The sequence below is a fragment of the Oncorhynchus nerka genome, linkage group LG19, assembly GCF_034236695.1.
Source record: "Oncorhynchus nerka isolate Pitt River linkage group LG19, Oner_Uvic_2.0, whole genome shotgun sequence".
Lineage (NCBI taxonomy): Eukaryota > Metazoa > Chordata > Actinopteri > Salmoniformes > Salmonidae > Oncorhynchus > Oncorhynchus nerka.
In genome coordinates, this window is record NC_088414.1 from 16,093,781 (window position 1) to 16,113,408 (window position 19,628).

The window sequence follows — 19,628 nt, forward strand, 5'->3', positions numbered from 1 at the left end:
CATAGCAGTGTGAACAGACAACACAGAGTTACACATGGAGTAAACAATTAACAAGTCAATAACACAGTAGAAAAAAAAGGGGGGAGTCTATATACATTGTGTGCAAAAAGGCATGAGGAGGTAGGCGAATAATTACAATTTTGCAGATTAACACTGGAGTGATAAATGATCAGATGGTCATGTACAGGTAGAGATATTGGTGTGCAAAAGAGCAGAAAAGTAAATAAATAAAAACAGTATGGGGATGAGGTAGGTGAAAATGGGTGGGCTATTTACCAATAGACTATGTACAGCTGCAGCGATCGGTTAGCTGCTCAGATAGCAGATGTTTGAAGTTGGTGAGGGAGATAAAAGTCTCCATCTTCAGCGATTTTTGCAATTCCTTCCAGTCACAGGCAGCAGAGTACTGGAACGAAAGGCGGCCAAATGAGGCGTTGGCTTTAGGGATGATCAGTGAGATACACCTGCTGGAGCGCATGCTACGGATGGGTGTTGCCATCGTGACCAGTGAACTGAGATAAGGCGGAGCTTTACATAGCATGGACTTGTAGATGACCTGGAGCCAGTGGGTCTGGCGACGAATATGTAGCGAGGGCCAGCCGACTAGAGCATACAAGTCGCAGTGGTGGGTGGTATAAGGTGCTTTAGTGACAAAACGGATGGCACTGTGATAAACTGCATCCAGTTTGCTGAGTAGAGTGTTGGAAGCAATTTTGTAGATGACATCGCCAAAGTCGAGGATCGGTAGGATAGTCAGTTTTACTAGGGTAAGTTTGGCGGCGTGAGTGAAGGAGGCTTTGTTGCGGAATAGAAAGCCGACTCTTGATTTGATTTTCGATTGGAGATGTTTGATATGAGTCTGGAAGGAGAGTTTACAGTCTAGCCAGACACCTAGGTACTTATAGATGTCCACATATTCTAGGTCGGAACCATCCAGGGTGGTGATGCTAGTCGGGCATGCGGGTGCAGGCAGCGATCGGTTGAAAAGCATGCATTTTGTTTTACTAGCGTTTAAGAGCAGTTGGAGGCCACGGAAGAAGTGTTGTATGGCATTGAAGCTCGTTTGGAGGTTAGATAGCACAGTGTCCAAGGACGGGCCAGAAGTATATAGAAGGGTGTCGTCTGCGTAGAGGTGGATCAGGGAATCACCCGCAGCAAGAGCAACATCATTGATATATACAGAGAAAAGAGTCGGCCCGAGAATTGAACCCTGTGGCACCCCCATAGAGACTGCCAGAGGACCGGACAGCATGCCCTCCGATTTGACACACTGAACTCTGTCTGCAAAGTAATTGGTGAATCAGGCAAGGCAGTCATCCGAAAAACCGAGGCTACTGAGTCTGCCGATAAGAATATGGTGATTGACAGAGTCGAAAGCCTTGGCAAGGTCGATGAAGACTGCTGCACAGTACTGTCTTTTATCGATGGCGGTTATGATATCGTTTAGTACCTTGAGTGTGGCTGAGGTGCACCCGTGACCGGCTCGGAAACCAGATTGCACAGCGGAGAAGGTACGGTGGGATTCGAGATGGTCAGTGACCTGTTTGTTGACTTGGCTTTCGAAGACCTTAGATAGGCAGGACAGGATGGATATAGGTCTGTAACAGTTTGGGTCCAGGGTGTCTCCCCCTTTGAAGAGGGGGATGACTGCGGCAGCTTTCCAATCCTTGGGGATCTCAGACGATATGAAAGAGAGGTTGAACAGGCTGGTAATAGGGGTTGCGACAATGGCGGCGGATAGTTTCAGAAATAGAGGGTCCAGATTGTCAAGCCCAGCTGATTTGTACGGGTCCAGGTTTTGCAGCTCTTTCAGAACATTTGCTATCTGGATTTAAATGACGTGCCATAGAATTCTGCGGCACCCCGCAAACTGTGCTGCAGTACGTCGCAACTTTTCAAGGAAGAACTACGACTTGGCAATGGAAAGAACCACGTTCAGCATGTAAATGTATAATTTTTGTATTGGGTCGTCCCGCATCCCCTGCTATTTTCTGTGAACAGTGATGAAAGCATGACATAGAGGGGTTGTTTTGTAACAAAAAAAAAAGAACTGTCCTTGTCTCCTTTTGTCTTCGGTCCGTTTTTGGCTGTGAAATGATATGAAAGGCTTTGTTGGGATGTTTTTATTGCTCTCCTCTACTGACCTTTACTGTGAGGTAACTTACCTTGCAGAACCTGCACCTCTGTAATGATTAAGGATTTTTTAAATCAAACTTAACCAAGGTTATTCCCTTTCCTTCTGTTTGTCTCTGTATCTATTTATTTCTGGGTCTGTCTCTCTCTCTCTCTCACCCAATACCCTCTCACCCTCTCTTTCTCTATGTCTTAATCTATTTCTCTCTAGGTGGATAAAGTTTGAGGAGAAGGTGGAAAAGGGAGGCGAGCGTTGGAGTAAGCCCCACGTGGCCACCCTGTCCCTTCACAGTCTGTTTGAGTTGAAGACCTGTATTGAGAAAGGCACCATCCTGCTGGACCTGGAGGCCTCCACTCTACCACAGGTGGTTGGTAAGACAACTACACTTCACATAAGCCCCGGCATATCACTGCACCAGACAGGCAAAATCATCAGTCAGTGTGTCTGACTGTACAGTGCTTTTACAATTGGGACATTGCAAAACAGTGTTCTTTGAAACCAAGTGTCCTCAATATTGACATGCTCTTCATTCCCTTTTGCCTCTCTCTGCCCCCCTCCCTCTCTCAGAGTTGATCACTGACAGCCAGATCGAGATTGGTCAGCTGAAGGCCGAGCTGAAGGATCAAGTCATGTACACGTTGCTACGAAAACATCGTCACCAGACCAAGAAGTCCAACCTGCGCTCTCTTGCCGACATCGGCAAGACGGTGTCCAGTGCAAGCAGGCTGTTTTCCAACCAAGACCAGAACGGTAATGCAGAGGCCATTTTGTGGCAGTCTTTATTTTTTTTTGTCCTTACCTCCTCCTACCTACCTTATTCCAATCACATCTACAATGATAAATGTTTTACCTCTGGTGGACTTTAACATCAATTCTATAGGATATGGTATAGTGCATGATCAACATTATGGGCCACCATTTGATTGCATTAAAGATGTTATAGGTACATACAGTTGAATTCACAAGTTTACATACACCTTAGCCAAATCCATTTAAACTCAGCTTTTCACAATTCCTGACATTAAATCCTAGTAAAAAAGTTAGGATCACCACTTTATTTTAAGAATGTGAAATGTCAGAATAATAGTAGAGAAAATTATTTATTTAAGCTATTATTTCTTTCATCACATTCCCAGTGGGTCAGAAGTTTACATACACTCAATTAGTATTTGGTAGCATTGCCTTCGGGTAGCCTTTCACAAGCTTCCCACAAAAGGTTGGGTTCGTTTTGGCCCATTCCTCTTGACAGAACTGGTGTAACTGAGTCAGGTTTGTAGGCCTCCTTGCTTGCAAACACTTTTTCCGTTCCTCCCACAAAATTTCCATAGGATTGAGGTCAGGGCTTTGTGATGTCCACTCCAATACCTTGACTTTGTTGTCCTTAAACCATTTTGCCACAACTTGGAAGTATGCTTGGGGTCATTGTCCATTTGGAAGACCCATTTGCGTCCAAGCTTTAACTTCCTGATGTCTTGAGATATTGCTTCAATATATTCACATAATTTTCCTCCCTCATCCTGGCATCTATTTTGTAAAGTGCATCAGTCCCTACTGCAGCAAAGCACCCCCACAACATGATGCTGCCACCCCTGTTCTACACGGTTGGGATGGTGTTCTTTGGCTTGCAAGCCTCCCCTTTCTCCTCCAAACATAATGATGGTCATAATGGCCAAACAGTTCTTTTTTGTTTCATCAAACCAGAGGACATTTCTCCAAATAGTATGATCTTTGTCCCCATGTGCAGTTGCAAACAGTAGTCTTGGCTTTTTTTATGACGGTTTTGGAGCAGTGGCTTCTTCCTTGCTGAGCGGCCTTTCATGTTTTGTCGATATAGGACTCGTTTATACTGTGGATATAGATACTTTGTACCCGTTTCCTTCAGCATCTTCACAAGGTCCTTTGCTGTTGTTCTGGGATTGATTTGCACTTTTCACACCAAAGTACGTTCATTTCTAGGAGATAGAAAGCATCTCCTTCCTGAGCGGTATGACAGCTGCGTGGTCCCATGGTGTTTATACTTGCGTACTATTGTTTGTACAGATGAACGTGGTACCTTCAGGCATATGGAAATTGCTCCCAAGAATGAACCAGACTTGTGGAAGTCTATTATTATTTTCTGAGGTCTTGTTGGATTTCTTTTGATTTTCCCATGATGTCAAGCAAAGAGGCACTACCCCCAATTGACTCAAATTATGTCAAATTATGTCAATTAGCCTATCAGAAGCTTCTAATGCCATGACATCATTTTCTGTAATTTTCCAAGCTGTTTATAGGCACAGTCAATATAGCATATGTTAACTTCTGACCCACTGGAATTGTGATACAGTGAATTATAAGTGAAATAATCTGTCTGTGAACAATTGTTGGAAAATTTACTAGTGTCGTGCACAAAGTAGATGTCCTAACCGACTTGCCAAAACCAATAGATTGTTAACAAGAAATTTGTGGAGTTTTTGAAAAACAAGTTTGAATGACTCCAACCTATGTGTATGTTAACTTCCGACTTCAGCTGTATATCTAGGTGGCTATAGACTGAACTATTAACCATGTGAATGTGCCTGGCATGATTATTGTAACCCTGAGTGTTGATGCTTGTTTTTTTTCTTTCTAAATACTACTATCTCCGAAATGGATTCAGACTTTACAGAATCTGATTTAATTATTTATCAAAACCGGAACTGCTTGGATAGCCACTCACAGTAATATGGTACAACACTTTGAAGTGTGTGAGATTGTTCTTGTTCTCTCTAACCTCGCTCTTTATTCTCCTGAGCAGACTAATATTCTCTACACTGGCTTTGTATGAAAAGTCTAATAGGTTCTTGTCTTTTCTCTTCTTTTCACTTCTTTCCTTTCCCTTTCCCTGTCTCCCTTCCTTCACTCATTTACACTCTCTCTCTGGATGCTCTGTCTGCACTAAAGCACGCAGTCCCCATGAACACCCCCAGCCCTTCCCCCACTCCCACCCCCAGTCCCAGTCCCAATTTGTGCCTTATGCAACCCCGCTCGGCTCTGAGGAACCGATAGAGGAGGTCCAAAGGAGCTCCAGCATGCAATACATCAGTAAGTCAGGTTATAATGCATTTATTACACATGGGATACCTTATTACGTCAGGTTATAACACGTATGGCACTAGACTTGCCTGTATAAGTCAGGCTATAATACATTATAACCAGGGGTTGGAACCAAAGTTATTTTCCTATTGTTTCATTCTAAACAGAACCACTTTAAAAAAAAATTGTTCCACTGTTCCGACTAGCAAAATAAAGTTCTGAACTTGAAGCGCTGGGCAGCTTGTTAGGTAGATAACAAGCTTGTGTGTGCAGAGCGGTACCAGAGTTAAAAACACATGTTTTTGTAGTTATTAAATCCAATGTGAAATGTAATAACTATGCCTATAGTGTCCTTAAAAAAAAGTGAATAAATAAAAAATCTCATCTAAATCAAGTTTGTAACGTCAGTACAGTAGCCATTCTTCAGATGTGGGGATGGGCAGGTAGCTTAAACACACACAGGCAAAGATTATCAGCTTGCTGGCAACCACTGGAATAAGTTTCGATTTACAGAGGGAGGGCTTTGCATAGGCGCTTTTGTTGCGTTTTGTTGTGGGACTAGGAAAAAATGCCTGTAACGTAAAATTAATATTATTAACTGGTTTCCATGCTTTTAAAATAACGGTTCTGTTCCGGAACAGTATGGATAACTTTCGTTCCAGGTTCCGTTTCTGTTCCTTACAAAATGTCATTATTTTCCGGTTTTCAGTTCTGTTCCCTGAACCGATTTCAACCCCTGATGATAACATTATAGTGCATTATAACATAACCTTGCGTGGGATACTTTTGTAAGTCGGGTTACAAAAAAATACAACACTCTAAAACATGAACATTTTTCAGTAAGTCAGGTTATAATGCATTACAACACCCTAGTGTGGGATACCTGTGTAAGTCAGGTTATACTAGTCATATAACAGTCTATAACAGGTCATAACACATACCTTGACAATAGTCTATGTGCTAATTTGCGATCCAAACTCATATTGCTGATATTAGTATTGATGACTGAAAACGATACTCTCATGGGAAATCACAATCAGTCCACCATTTTTGGAGGATTTTTTATACGACTGCATCAAACAGCATCCAAGTCAGTCTGTCATGCCCAGAGAACTAGTAAACAACCAACTAGCTAATGTAGACCCTACTTGACTTTTGAACAACTTTGTCAGGTTAACAGAACTGCAATGCAAAGCCAGCCTTCTCACTGAGTCTGGGTATCTCGCCCACCAACCCCACCATAGACTACAAACAAGACTGAGTGTCCGTGCCCTCTCTCTGCTTTGCCGTGTCAGTGAGTGACCAGTTGGCATCAGATCAGAGACGAACAGGGCACGGCAGTGGGAGATTTCAGTCAGAAGATCTGATCCACTGCAGCTGGCATCGGCCCTAAAGCTTAACTAAGCCCTGGCAGCCTTCCCGATTTTTATATTAGACCTTCTGAAGTTTCTGTTCCTATTTTCTTCTGTTTCTCTTCATCTCCTTCTCTGAGATCAGTCTAATCTAACTGGGCCTTTGTCTTTTCTGTGACTTGTGCTTTACCTTTCATCTCAGTGACTTTGTTGGACCCCAGGGTTGTGTTCATTAGGCACCAAACAGAAGAAAACTGCCTGAAACAGGGAGGGACTACCTGGTCCAATAAGAAACACTCATCTCCACTTCAGAAAGCTATAAAAACCATTTGACTGTTTTGGGCCCTAATGAACACGGTGACCCCTCTCAGTCCTGGTCTTTGAACTCTGACCTCTGACCCCACAGGTAGCCCAGCCACAACCCATCGGAACCTGACCTCTAACAGCCTCAATGACTTCTCTGACCAACCAGATCGAGACCAGGTGAGGATATTATTGTGTGTGTGCGCGCGTCTGTTTGGGCACTCTAAATTTCAACTCCTGCTCTAACACTATGCCGGGTCAAAGATTGGGCACAGCGTGTGTGGTTGTATGTGATGGAGTGTGTTCCTAGGGGTGTGTGGCCTTGCTCGACTGATAAAGCCGATGAGCCCTGACACTCTCTCTTAAGTGTTTAGTGCCAATGTTGCTACTCCTCCTGAAGCCTGCTGAAACCAGTACACAGACACAGTAACTAACTCCGGGAATTACACTGACAACAGTAGCTCATTTGTCAAATTGCTCTGGCTTTTGATAAAAAAACCAAGGCCTTGCTTAGTTGATCATCGCCTCACCCGAGGTCTCTGGATGTTTAGTTTTTTAAAAAACATTTCACTGGGACTAAGTAGTACGTCCAGTGTCCCACTTAGGCCTTCATTTGAATTTAGTGGCATATTGACCTAAAGGGAAGGGATGGTATGCATTCACCTGGTCTGTTATTCTGTATACAGTTGCACAGAGGTGAATCTTTTCTTCTGTTGCTACTGTGTTACATTCTCATTACATATCATTATAGAGACTTGTTCAAGTGTATAACCAATGAACAGAAAGGACTTCATTATGTGTCCTTTCTCAGACTGCTTGTGAGTTAGTGAGTCACAGAGTGATAAAAACGCTTTAATCTGTTTCTACAGACGCTGCAATGTTGCCTACATAAATCAGCATGCAATGCCAATGTGCCGGGGACGGGTTGTACTGTGCGGCCCCATTTAATTCATGGAACTATGTACAATTTTGGAGCATGTGAAATGTCCATTGTTACAGTACCTTTGCTGCTCTTCTCATTCTACCCTGATAAGGACAGTCGTTTCAAGCACCGTGTCTTTTGAATGGATGTGGGTCAAGGCTAGGATTTCATTGCTTTCTTTCTCTTTTTCCGTCTCTATCTTTGTTTCTCATGCTCTCTCTCTCTCTCTCTCTCCCCTTTCTCTTTATCTCTTGTCCCCCCCCCCGCTCTCTTAATCTCCCTTTCTCTTCCCCCCTCACCATCTGTAGCTGAGGAATAAGTTTATGAAGAAGCTTCCTCGTGATGCCGAGGCATCTAACGTCCTGGTCGGAGAGGTGGACTTCCTTGACACGCCCTTCGTGGCGTTCGTCCGTCTGCAGCAGGCTGTCATGTTGGGAGCTCTGACAGAGGTCCCCGTCCCTACCAGGTAACCTAATGACCTCTGACACCAACTACAACCACAATCACAATTACACCAGAACTAAACAAACCCACCAAATATACCACATATCTCATAGCCTGTAGAGCAGGCCTGGGCAATTCCAGTCCTCGGGGCCTGATTGGTGTCATACTTTTGCCCCAGCTAACACACCTGACTCCAATAATCGAATAATCATGATCTTCAGTTAAAAATGTAATTCGTTTAAATCAGGGGTGTTGGGGCAAATGTGTGACAACAATCAGGCCCCCACGAAGACTGGAATTGCCCAGGCCTTCTGTAGAGGATGATTGGTACTGTATTTATAGAGTTCAACCACTAGTGACCACTGTTTCACCCAATTTTGTTTTTTTTGTTAACTGTCTATTTCTGAATATCCTTCTACTTTTTTCTCCGTTTCCTTTCAGGTTTTTATTCGTGCTGCTGGGGCCCAAAGGAAAAGCCAATTCTTACCATGAGATCGGACGCGCTATCGCCACCCTCATGTCTGATGAGGTACGTGACCACTGTGTCCAGCCCGCTTATATTGTATATTTACCAAGGAGTTGATACTGTCCAGTCTTCCTGGAGTTCACACATTCCGTGTGAATGTATATTTTGTTTGTTAATCTGAGTGTGAGTCTATTGCTGCGCTGCTGTGTTTGCCCTATGTTTAGTGAATGTCTGGCCAGCTGTAGTATTAAGAGATTAACATAGGCAGAAAGAAGACTCCAGGCCACATATAGCACCCAGGTGGCATATGGCTCAACACGGTGTAGTCTAGGAAACTAAGATGTCATGTCTTACACAAGGCTTTCTGGATCCTACAGTTGTAATTATGAAATTGGCAAGGCTTACAAGGTTGATCTGGGATTGAAGTCATAGTACGGTTAGAGTTGATTTTAGCCTTATACTTCCACATTTTATTAAAAAAAATTGTTTATTTCATCTTTATTTAACCAGGTAGGCCAGTTGAGAATAAGTTCTCATTTACAACTGCAACCTGGCCAAGATAAAGCAAAGCAGTGCGACAAAAACAGAGTTACACATGGGATAAGCAAAAGTAAAGTCAATAACACAATTGAAAAATCTATATACAGTGTGTGCAAATGTAGTAAGGAGGTAAAAGCAATAAATAGGCCAATAGTAGCGAGGTAATTACAATTTAGCAAATAAACACTGGAGTGATAATGTGCAGATGATGTGACAGAAGAAATATTGCTGTGCAAAAGAGCAAAAAAAGTAAATAAAAACAATATGAGGATGAGGTAGGTAATTGGATGGGCTATTTACAGATGGGCTGTGTACAGCTGCAGCGATCGGTAAGCTGCTCAGATAGCTGATGCTTAAAGTTAGTGAGGGAGATTTAAGTCTCCAACTTCAGCGATTTTTGCAATTCGTTCCAGTCATTGGCAGCAGAGAACTGGAAGGAAAGGTGGCCAAAGGAGGTGTTGGCTTTAGGGATGACCAGTGAGATATACCTGCTGGAGTGCGTGCTACGGGTCGGTGTTGTTATGGTGACCAGTGAGCTGAGATAAGGCGGAGCTTTACCTAGCAAAGACGAGTCGTGGAACGAATATGTAGCGAGGGCCAGCCGACGTGAGCATACAGGTCGTAGTGGTGGGTGGTATATGGAATTGATCTTGCGAGATTACATACGGTCAGGTCCATAATTATTGGCACCCTTGATAAAGATGAGCAAAAAATATGGTATACAATAAATAATACAATACTGTGCTGTATTGTATGATTATTCTTTTGCAAATGTTTTGCTCATCTTTATCAAGGATGCCAATAATTATGGACCTGACTGTTTATAGTTAAATAAAGGTTAAATATATATATATTTTTTTATAATTTATTATCCGTGTAGCAAATCATATATGTAAGCTTGTGAGATCAGTGTGGTAGTACGAGGCTAGGTTGACCCTCATGCCTATTGACAAGACAATCGTAAAAAGGAGCAGCCGCGTACTGTACGACAGCTGTGTCGTTTAGTGTTATTGCAGGGAAATGCCATATTCTCTGACTATTGTCTCCCAGCCTCATAGTAGGATATAAGGTGTTATAAAGACCAGCACTGCTCCTGCTTTAGAGTTTCTGTGATTGTAATCTCTCATGATTGTCACCATATTCTTTTCCTGTGTTGGTGGATATCTGAGTTCTTATTTTACACTCCTCCTAACCTCTCCTGCACTGCCCACACTGACCCACGAAATGTTTACAAACACCCCTCTCCCTCCGATTACCCATATTGCACCTGACTCTCACATTCCCCACACCCCCTTTTTTCCCAGGATTTCCTCAAGTTACAGTTTAACTAAAACCTCAGCTTCCCTGTGAACGCTCAGTCCCATAGAGATCTTTATCTGACTGTGGCTCTGATGCTGCTTTTTGACTAACACCAAGGTTTCACTTATTGTATACTGTACCAGGGAAGTTATACTAGGGGAGTTGTTTGCCTAGCTAGGGCTGACAGTGAGGACTTGTGAAGAGCAGAATCGACAACTCCCGCATAATCAAAACAGTTGCTTTCTGAGAAGCTGTTAAAGCTCTAAAGTACCAGTGGCCTGGCTTTGGCCCCAAGTGAGAGCTGGTCCGCCGGAGCCATGGCCCAGTGAGACACGGGTGCCGGCCCATGTAGATGGAAACGGAAAGGGCTGAGCCTTTTGGGTTAAACACCTGGTTAAATCCTGTATGAAGTGATCTGCCCTGGCCTGGCCTGAGTGGCTCAATACTCTGTGCCTGAGATTTACAGAGATACTCTCAGTGCAATAAGAGCTCCTGGTGGTCCTCTGTAGCTCAGTTGGTAGAGCATGGTGCTTGCAACGCCAGAATAGTAAGTTCGCAACCCTGTACGTAAAATGTATGCATGCATGACTGTAAGTTGCTTTGGATAAAAGTGTCTGCTAATTGGCATGTATGTATACTATTATTAAGAGATTATGGCTTAAATAGATTGGATACGGTAAGTCTTTACATAGAAATAGATGATAATGATTAGGATCCAATTACTTAGGTCACAATATGAGGAAGAGACAAGTGTGAAACAAGAAATGCTTGGTTGTGTGCCGCTGTTGATGTTAATATGATTCCTCATCGGTTGTGTTGTGGTCAGGTGTTCCATGACATTGCCTACAAGGCCAAGGACAGACAGGACCTGCTGGCGGGCATCGAGGAGTTCCTGGATGAGGTCATTGTCCTACCCCCAGGGGAGTGGGACCCTGACATCAGGATAGAACCCCCCAAATCCCTGCCCTCGTCTGACAAGAGGTACAGCCCTGTCACACACACCTCTGGTCCTAGAAGGGTTAAACAATTCTGTAAATGTTCCTAGTTCCAGGAAATTACTTAAATTGCGCATGTTTCTTTTTAAAAGTGACCCGGACTATTCCCTCTCTTTCCTCCAAACTTGGTACTCATGGTGGACCACAAACAATCAGATGTGTGTCGGAGAGTGATGTCTGTGGGTTATAACCTACTGTGTCTGTCTGTATAGGAAGAACCAGTATAATGCTGGGGGTGGAGGGGATGGGCCCCAGATGAATGGGGACACACCAGGACATGACGGGGGTCAGGGAGGAGGGGGACATGGACATGTCGGAGAAGAGCTCATGAACACTGGGAAGTAAGGATGACACTGCTCATTACTACTAGCCTAAACCATATGATATGGTGTAGTCTTGAATAACAGAGCAGTCTTCAACTGTCAATACCAACATGTCGTACATTGATAGAATGTCACTCAGCAAGGGCCTCAACTCTCACTGAAATCAGAATGCAAAACTATTTACTTTTACACTGTAACTCCATGCATGTTTACTAAGGGATTCCAGGAAATTACACCTCATGTGTGTGGCCAAAGCAAGACACTATTTACCATTGCCTTTTAGTTAAGCTTTGTGCCAGACACTGATTTGTGATGAGACAGCATCTTTAGCTGTCTCGTAAACCAGACAGATTCAGTAGCTACGCTGACCAAAACAGAATGGGGATCGTAGCGATCCGTCTCCTTTTACGAGGCTACGTCTTTAAATCATTTGCCAATAACAAAGAGTTTGTGGCATAAATGTAACATTTTACTGTCACATTTTCATTGTTAAGGTTTTGCGGCGGCCTCATTCTGGACATCAGGCGGAAGCTGCCTTTTTTCGCCAGTGATTTCTACGACGCCATTCACATCCAGTCGCTGTCCGCCATCTTATTCATCTACCTGGGCACTGTAACCAATGCAATCACCTTCGGAGGGTTGCTAGGAGACGCTACGGAAAACATGCAGGTGAGCCCCACCTGTTTATTTCTTTGTGAAACAGAATCAGTTGAAATATTTATTATATATATTTTTTGCATAGGCATAACTGGATTTAAGCATTGGCAAATACTATATTAATAATTCGTAATGAGGGACAGGATATTGACCTGTGACCTCAACAGGGCCCTAGTTGTAGCATATACCTGGGACTCCTTGTCATAGTACCGTCATGGCAAATGCTCAACTTCTAAATTGCTTTACATCTCCTTATAGCTCATCTTGTAATGTAGGCTATAGTATAATTAACCTGACCTGGGACACAGCGCCCCACCCTACTTGTGCAGTTGCCACTAACTGTGTGTTAAGGGCATATGCCAAGACAGGTGTGTGTATATTGCTGGCTAGGATGATCTGGTTTACTGTAGATATGCAGACAGCTTGTTGACTGTTAGAGTATGAAGTGGGAGAGTTGGGGAGAGTACAACTAAACACACACACACAACCCCCCAGTAACTCCGTATACTGAACATCTCAATGGAGTTCAGCTGCGATGAGTTTTGGAGGAGTGCATCGCCGACTATATCGAGTCGGTATCTGTCGATACTTGTTAAAATGTACATTTTTTTTTACGCGTACCTTGTACCTATGTTTGGACTGTATAGCTATGTTGTTTGCTTTGGGTGCTGTAGTTTTGGATAAAAATAGCATTTTATACAACCTCCGCCAAGGAAGCTGTTTGTAAGCAGCCCCTTTATTGCATGGCAGATTTTTTTGCTTTAGCAGGGGATATATAGAATACAATTTTTTTTAAATAAAAAACTACGGATCCCAACTTCTATCGTATCGTATACTCCATTGGGAAACAGTGGATTACACGGCACAATAGAATTAAGTTATTATCAAAAACTACGGATTGCAGAACCCCCCAAAAATAACATGGTTATACAGTACAAACATATGTATGCATTCAAGAATTCACATTTTTGCAAGTATCGACTGATGCCGACTTGATGTAGTCTAAGTGACAACTCAACTCTATTGAGATGTATATGGGGTTGAGTTTACTCAGCTACGTCAGTCGAGGCAGGCATGCGTGAGCCGAGGAGAGCTGGCCTCAGGGGATTTGGCTCCACTAGAAATAACTACAGATCCAGATTACTCAGCTAGCGTCGTCACTGCCCCATCTCCCCCGTCCTCCCCCAACCTCACTCCACTGTGTGGGAGGAGGGGAAGGGAATCCCTCTCCTGACCTCTGACCTTTCCAAGAAGCCATAGCTATCCAAGCATTGGTGCACAGCGTTCCAGGCAGCGTAGCTCTGATCCTGCATCCCATCTGTCCGTTGGCTCCTACCCAGGCCTGGTGATGGTGTGTAAAATACAGCTAGTATAAACACACGATGGCACAATGTGAACTTGAACAGGGCTGTCTGTCCTGATTGACCTGTATAACAGCTCTTTGTATGTCTGGAGTTGTGTGATGGGGGAAATAAAGCAAACGCTGAATCGGCAGATTGATATCATGATGTCGAAAGCTTAAAATCAAAAGAAATTACATTTGTCACTTGCTTCATAAACAACAGGTGAAGACTGTGAAACGCTTACCAACAATGTAGAGAGAAAAAAATATAATTGATATGAAGAATAAATACACAATGAGTAACGATAACTTGGCTATATATTGCCTTTGGAAAGTTTTCAGACCCATTGACTCTTTCCACATTTAGTTACTTTACAGCCTTATTCTAAAATGGATGAAATATATATATATTTTTTGCAATCTACACACAATACCCCATAATGACAAAGCGAAAACAGGTTTTTAGATTTTTTTTGCAAATTTATTAAAACTAAAAAATGGATACCTTATTTACATAAGTATTCAGACCCTTTGCTATGAGACTTGAAATTGAGCTCAGGTGCATCCTGTTGCCATTCATCATCAATGGTGACTTTAAAACTGAGCAATCGGGAGAGAAGGGCCTTGGTCCGAGATATGACCAAGAAAGTCATCATCAATGGTGACTTTAAAACTTTAAAACTGAGCAATCGGGGGAGAAGAGCCTTGGTCCGAGATATGACCAAGAAACCGATGGTAGAGCTCTGACAGAGCTCTAGAGTTCTTCTGTGGAGATGGGAGAACCTTCTAGAAGGACAACCATTTCTGCAGCATTCCACCAATCAGGCCTTAATGATAGTGGCCAGACAGAAGCCACTCCTGAGTTAAAAACTATTTAATACATTTTAGAATAAGGCTATAATGTAACAATGTGGAAAAAGTCAAGTCGTCTGAATACTTTCCTAATGCACTGAATACACAGGATACCAGTACAGAGTCGATGTGCAGGGGTACACGGTCATTGCGGTAGATATAGGGATTAAGTGACTAGGTAACAGGAAAGATAATAAATGGTAGTAGCAGCATTGTTTTATTTTTATTCCACCTTTATTTAACCAGGTAGGCTAGTTGAGAACAAGTTCTCATTTACAACTGTGACCTGGCCAAGATAAAGCAAAGCAGTTTGACACATACAACAACATACAGTCAATACAATAGAAAAAGTCTATACACAGTGTGCAAATGCGGTAGGATAAGGGAGGTAAGGCTACAATATAGCAATTAAATACTGGAGTGATAGATGTGCAGAAGATGAATGTGCAAGTAGAGATACTGGGCTGCAAAGGAGCAAAATAAATAAAGTAAATAACAGTATGGGGATGAGGTAGTTGGATGGGCTATTTACAGGTGCAGTGATCTGTGAGCTACTCTGACAGCTGGTGCTTAAAGTTAGTGATTAAGATATGAGTCCCCAGCTTCAGTGATTTTTGCAGTTCGTTCCAGTCATTGGCAGCAGAGAACTGGAAGGAAAGGCGGCCAAAGGAGGAATTGGCTTTGGGGGTGTCCAGTGAAATATACCTGCTGGAGAGCGTTCTAGGGGTGGGTGCTGCTATGGTGACCAGTGAGCTGAGATAAGGCGAGGCTTTACCTAGCAAAGACTTACAGATGACCCAGAGCCAGTGGGTTTGGCACCGAATATGAAGCGAGGGCCAGCCAATGAGAGCATACAGGTCACAGAGGTGGGTAGGATATGGGGCTTTGGTGACAAAACGGATGGCACTGTGATAGACTGCATCCAATTTGTTGAGTAGAGTGTTGGAGGCTATTTTATAAATGACATTGCCGAAGTCGAGGATCAGTAGGATAGTCAGTTTTACAAGGGTATGTTTGGCAGCATGAGTGAAGGATGCTTTGTTGCGAAATAGGAAGACGATTCTAGATTTAATTTTGGATTGCAGATGCTTAATGTGAGTCTGGAAGTAGAATGTACAGTCTAACCAGACACCTAGGTATTTGTAGTTGCCCACATATTCTAAGTCCGAACCGTCCAGAGTAGTGCTGCTGGACGGGCGGGCAGGTGTGGGCAGCGATCGGTTGAAGAGCATGCATTTAGTTTTACTAGCATTTAAGAGCAGTTGGAGGCCATGGAAGGAGAGTTGTATGGCATTGAAGCTCGTCTGGAGGTTAGTTAACACAGTGTCTAAAGAAGGGCCAGAAGTATACAGAATGGTGCCGTCTGCGTAGAGGTGGATCAGAGAATCACCAATAGCAAGAGCGAAGTCATTGATGTATACAGAGAAGAGAGTCGGCCTGAGAATTGAACCCTGTGGCACCCTCGTATAGAGACTGCCAGAGGTCCGGACAACAGGCCTTCTGATTTGACACACTGAACTCTATCTGAGAAGTAGTTGGTGAGCCAGGCGAGGCAGTCAGTTTGAGAAACCAAGGCTGTTGAGTCTGCCGATAAGAATGTGGTGATTGACAGAGTCGAAAGCCTTGGCCAGGTCGATGAATACAGCTGCACAGTATTGTCTCTTATGTGATGAGTCAAAAGAGTTAGTGCAAAAAGGGTCAATGCAGATATTCCAGGTAACTGTTGGTTAACTATTTAACTAACTCTTTAGCAGTCTTATGGCTTGGAGGTAGATGTTCAGGGTCCTGTTGGTTCCAAACTTGGTGCATTGGTACCGCTTTCCATGTGGTAGCAGAGAGTGGTATTTGACAATTTGTAGGGCCTTCCTCTGACACTGCCTGGTACAGAGGTCCTGGATTGCAGGGAACTCTGCACTAGTGATGTACTGGGCTGTACACACTACCCTCTGTAGTGTCTTACAGTCGCATGCCAAGCAGTTGTCATGCCAGGAGTTGATGCAGCTAGTCAAGATGCTCTCATTGTTGTAGCTGTTTAACTTTTTGAGGGTCTGAGGGCCCATGCCAAATCTTTTCAGCATCCTGAGGGGAAGAGGCATTGTTTTGCCTTCTTCATAGCAGTGTTGGTGTGTGTGGACAATGATAAATCCTTAGTGATGTGGTCACAGAGGAACTTGAAACTCTCAACCCATTCCACTACAGCCCCTTTGATGCAGATGGAGATGTGCTCGGCTCTCCTTTTCCTGTAGTCCACAATCAGCTCAATTGTCATCGCTGTAGGCGATTATAAGTTGTTTCATTGTCATGGTTATCAGGCCAACCACCGTTGTGCCGTCAGCAAACTTAATGATGGTGTTGAATCATGCGGCCATGCAGTCGTAGGTGAACAAAGAGTACAGGAGGGAACTAAGTATGCACCCCTGAGGGGCCCCCGTCCTGGGGGTTAGCATGGCGGATGTGTTATTGCTTACCCTCAACATCTGGGGGCAGCCTGTCAGGAAGTCCAGGATTCAGATGTAGAGGGAGGTGTTCAGTCTCAGGGTCCTGAGCTTAGTGATGAGCTTGGAGGGGACTACAGTGCCTTAAGAAACTATTCACACCCCTGATCTTCTTCCACATTTTGTTGTGTTACAGCTGAATTAAACATTTATTAAATTGAGATTTTTTTTGTCACTGGCCTACACACAGTACCCCATAATGTTAACGTGGAATTATGTTTTAAGCAATGTTTACAAATTAATTAAAAAGGAAAAGCTGAAATGTTTTGTGTCAAAAAAGTATTTGTTATTGCAAACCTAAATGAGTTCAGGAGTAAAAATGTGCTTAACAAGTCGCATAATATGGATGGATGGATGGATCATCAAAAGTGTGGTTATTCTGCAAAACTAACCTAATTGGCAGAGTGAAAATTTGGAAGCCAGTAAAGAATAACAATATTCCAAACATGCATCTTGTTTGCAACATGTGGCAAAGCAATTCACTTTTTGTCCTAAATACAATACAATACATTACTGAGTCCCACTCGTCATATTTTCAGGCATAGTGGTGGCTGCATCATGTTATGGGTATTCTTGTAATCGTCAAGGACTGGGGAGTTTTTCACAATAAAAAAAGAAAAGGAATGGAGCTAAGCACAGGAAAAATCCTTCAGAAAAACCTGGTTCAAACAGCGTTCCCCTGGGAGACTGGGAGTTGAATTCACCTTTCAGCTGGACAATAACCTAAAACACAAGGCCACATCTACACTGGAGTTGCTCACCAAGAAGACAGTGGAAGTTCCTGAGTGGACGTGTTACAGTTTTGACTTAAATCTACTTGAAAATCTATGCCAAGACCTGAAAATGGTTGTCTAGCAATGACCAACAACCAATTTGACAGAGCTTGAAGAATTGAAAAAAATATATTGGATAAATGTGGAAAGCTTTTAGAGACCCATAAATACCACAGCTGTAATCACTGCCAAAGGTGCTTTTACAAAGTAAAATAGTTCTGTTTTTAATTTCCAATAAATTAGCTAAAAAAAATCTAAAATATGCTTTAACTTTGTCAATATGGGGTATTGTGTGTAGATGCTTGAGAAAAATAACAACTATTTTATCAATTTTGAATCCAGGTTGAAACACAGCAAAATGTGGAATCAGTCAAGGAATGTGAATACTTTCTGAAGGCACTGTATGGTGTTGAATGCTGAGCTACAGTAAATGAGCAACATTTTCATGTAGGCGTTCTTCTTGTCCAGGTCGGAGAGGGCAGTGTGGAGTGCAATATAGATGTGAATTTGAATTGGTACAGGGTGTCTGGGATGATGGTGTTGATGTGAGCCATGACCAGCCTTTCAAAGCATTTCATGGCTACAGATTGCCTTGGCGTTCTTGGACACAAGGACTATGGGGGTCTGCTTGATACATGTAGGCATTATAGACTGGGTCAGGGAGAGGTTGAAAATGTCAGTGAAAACACTTGCCTGCTCTGAGTATGCGTCCTGGTAATTTGTGAATTAGAACCTGTTTAAAGGTCTTACTTACATTTGTTGCGGAGAGCGAGATCATACAGTCGTCCAGAACAGCTGGTGCGCTCATGTATGGTTCAGTGTTGCTTGCCTCGAAGTAGAAGGAATTTAGCTAATCTTGTAGGCTCGTGTCCCTGGGCAGCTCACTGCTGGGTTTCCCTTTATAATCTGTGATAGTTTGCAAGCCATGCCACATTGGACCGTCACCTCCGGCAAAGTAGAATTCGATCTTAGTCCTGTATTGACATTTTGACTCTTTGATGGCATGTCGGAGATCATCCCGAGATTTCTTATAAGCATCTAGATTAGTCCTTGAAAGCTGCAGCTCTAGCCTTTAACTCAGTGTCGATGTTTGCCTGTAATCCATGGCTTCTGGTTTGGATATGTATGTACTGTCACTGTGGGGACGACATTGTCGATGCACTAATTAATGAAGCTGGTGACTGATGTGGTAAATGTTATCGGATGAATCCCAGAACATATTCCAGTCCGTGCTAGCAAAACAGTCCTGTAGCTTCATTGGACCACTACCCTATTGAGCATGTAACTGGTACTTCCCGTTTGAGTTTTTGCTTGTCAGCAGGAATCAGGAGGATAGAATTATGGTCAGATTTGCCAAATGGAGGACGAGGGAGAGCTTTGTATGTGTTTCTTTGTGTGGAGTTAAGGTGATCTAGAGTTGTTTTCCCTTATTGTTACACAGGTGACATGCTGGTAAAAATGAGGTTAGACTTTTCCCTGCATTAAAATCACCAGGCACTAGGAGCGCCACCTCTGGATGTGCATTATCTTGCTTGCTTATGGCCCTATACAGCTCATCCTGAATTTAATTTTGCTGCTCTATCGATCTCTCCATGCGTCAGTCTGAACCTCCTATCCTAGAAGTTGTTTGGGCTGATGTCCCAATTACATGATTCAGGATCTGTGTAGGCCGACTCT

At 43.1% G+C, this 19,628-nt stretch overlaps 1 protein-coding gene across 6 annotated transcripts in view; it reads left to right on the plus strand.

The window, feature by feature from the left end:
• The window catches only part of LOC115101109 (electrogenic sodium bicarbonate cotransporter 1-like), a 67,670-nt gene that overhangs the window by 29,363 nt on the left and 18,679 nt on the right, over positions 1 to 19,628 (plus strand). For 4 of the 6 annotated variants that reach the window (XM_065004755.1, XM_029620315.2, XM_065004754.1 and 1 more), the window contains exons 5-13: positions 2,345 to 2,505; positions 2,702 to 2,884; positions 5,057 to 5,197; positions 6,947 to 7,023; positions 8,074 to 8,231; positions 8,651 to 8,738; positions 11,341 to 11,495; positions 11,722 to 11,850; positions 12,327 to 12,501. In XM_065004755.1, the coding sequence (XP_064860827.1) occupies positions 2,345 to 2,505; positions 2,702 to 2,884; positions 5,057 to 5,197; positions 6,947 to 7,023; positions 8,074 to 8,231; positions 8,651 to 8,738; positions 11,341 to 11,495; positions 11,722 to 11,850; positions 12,327 to 12,501 (1,267 nt within the window). The remainder of the gene's footprint in view (positions 1 to 2,344; positions 2,506 to 2,701; positions 2,885 to 5,056; positions 5,198 to 6,946; positions 7,024 to 8,073; positions 8,232 to 8,650; positions 8,739 to 11,340; positions 11,496 to 11,721; positions 11,851 to 12,326; positions 12,502 to 19,628) is intronic. The other 2 variants (XM_065004756.1, XM_065004757.1) reach the window with 1 other exon arrangement.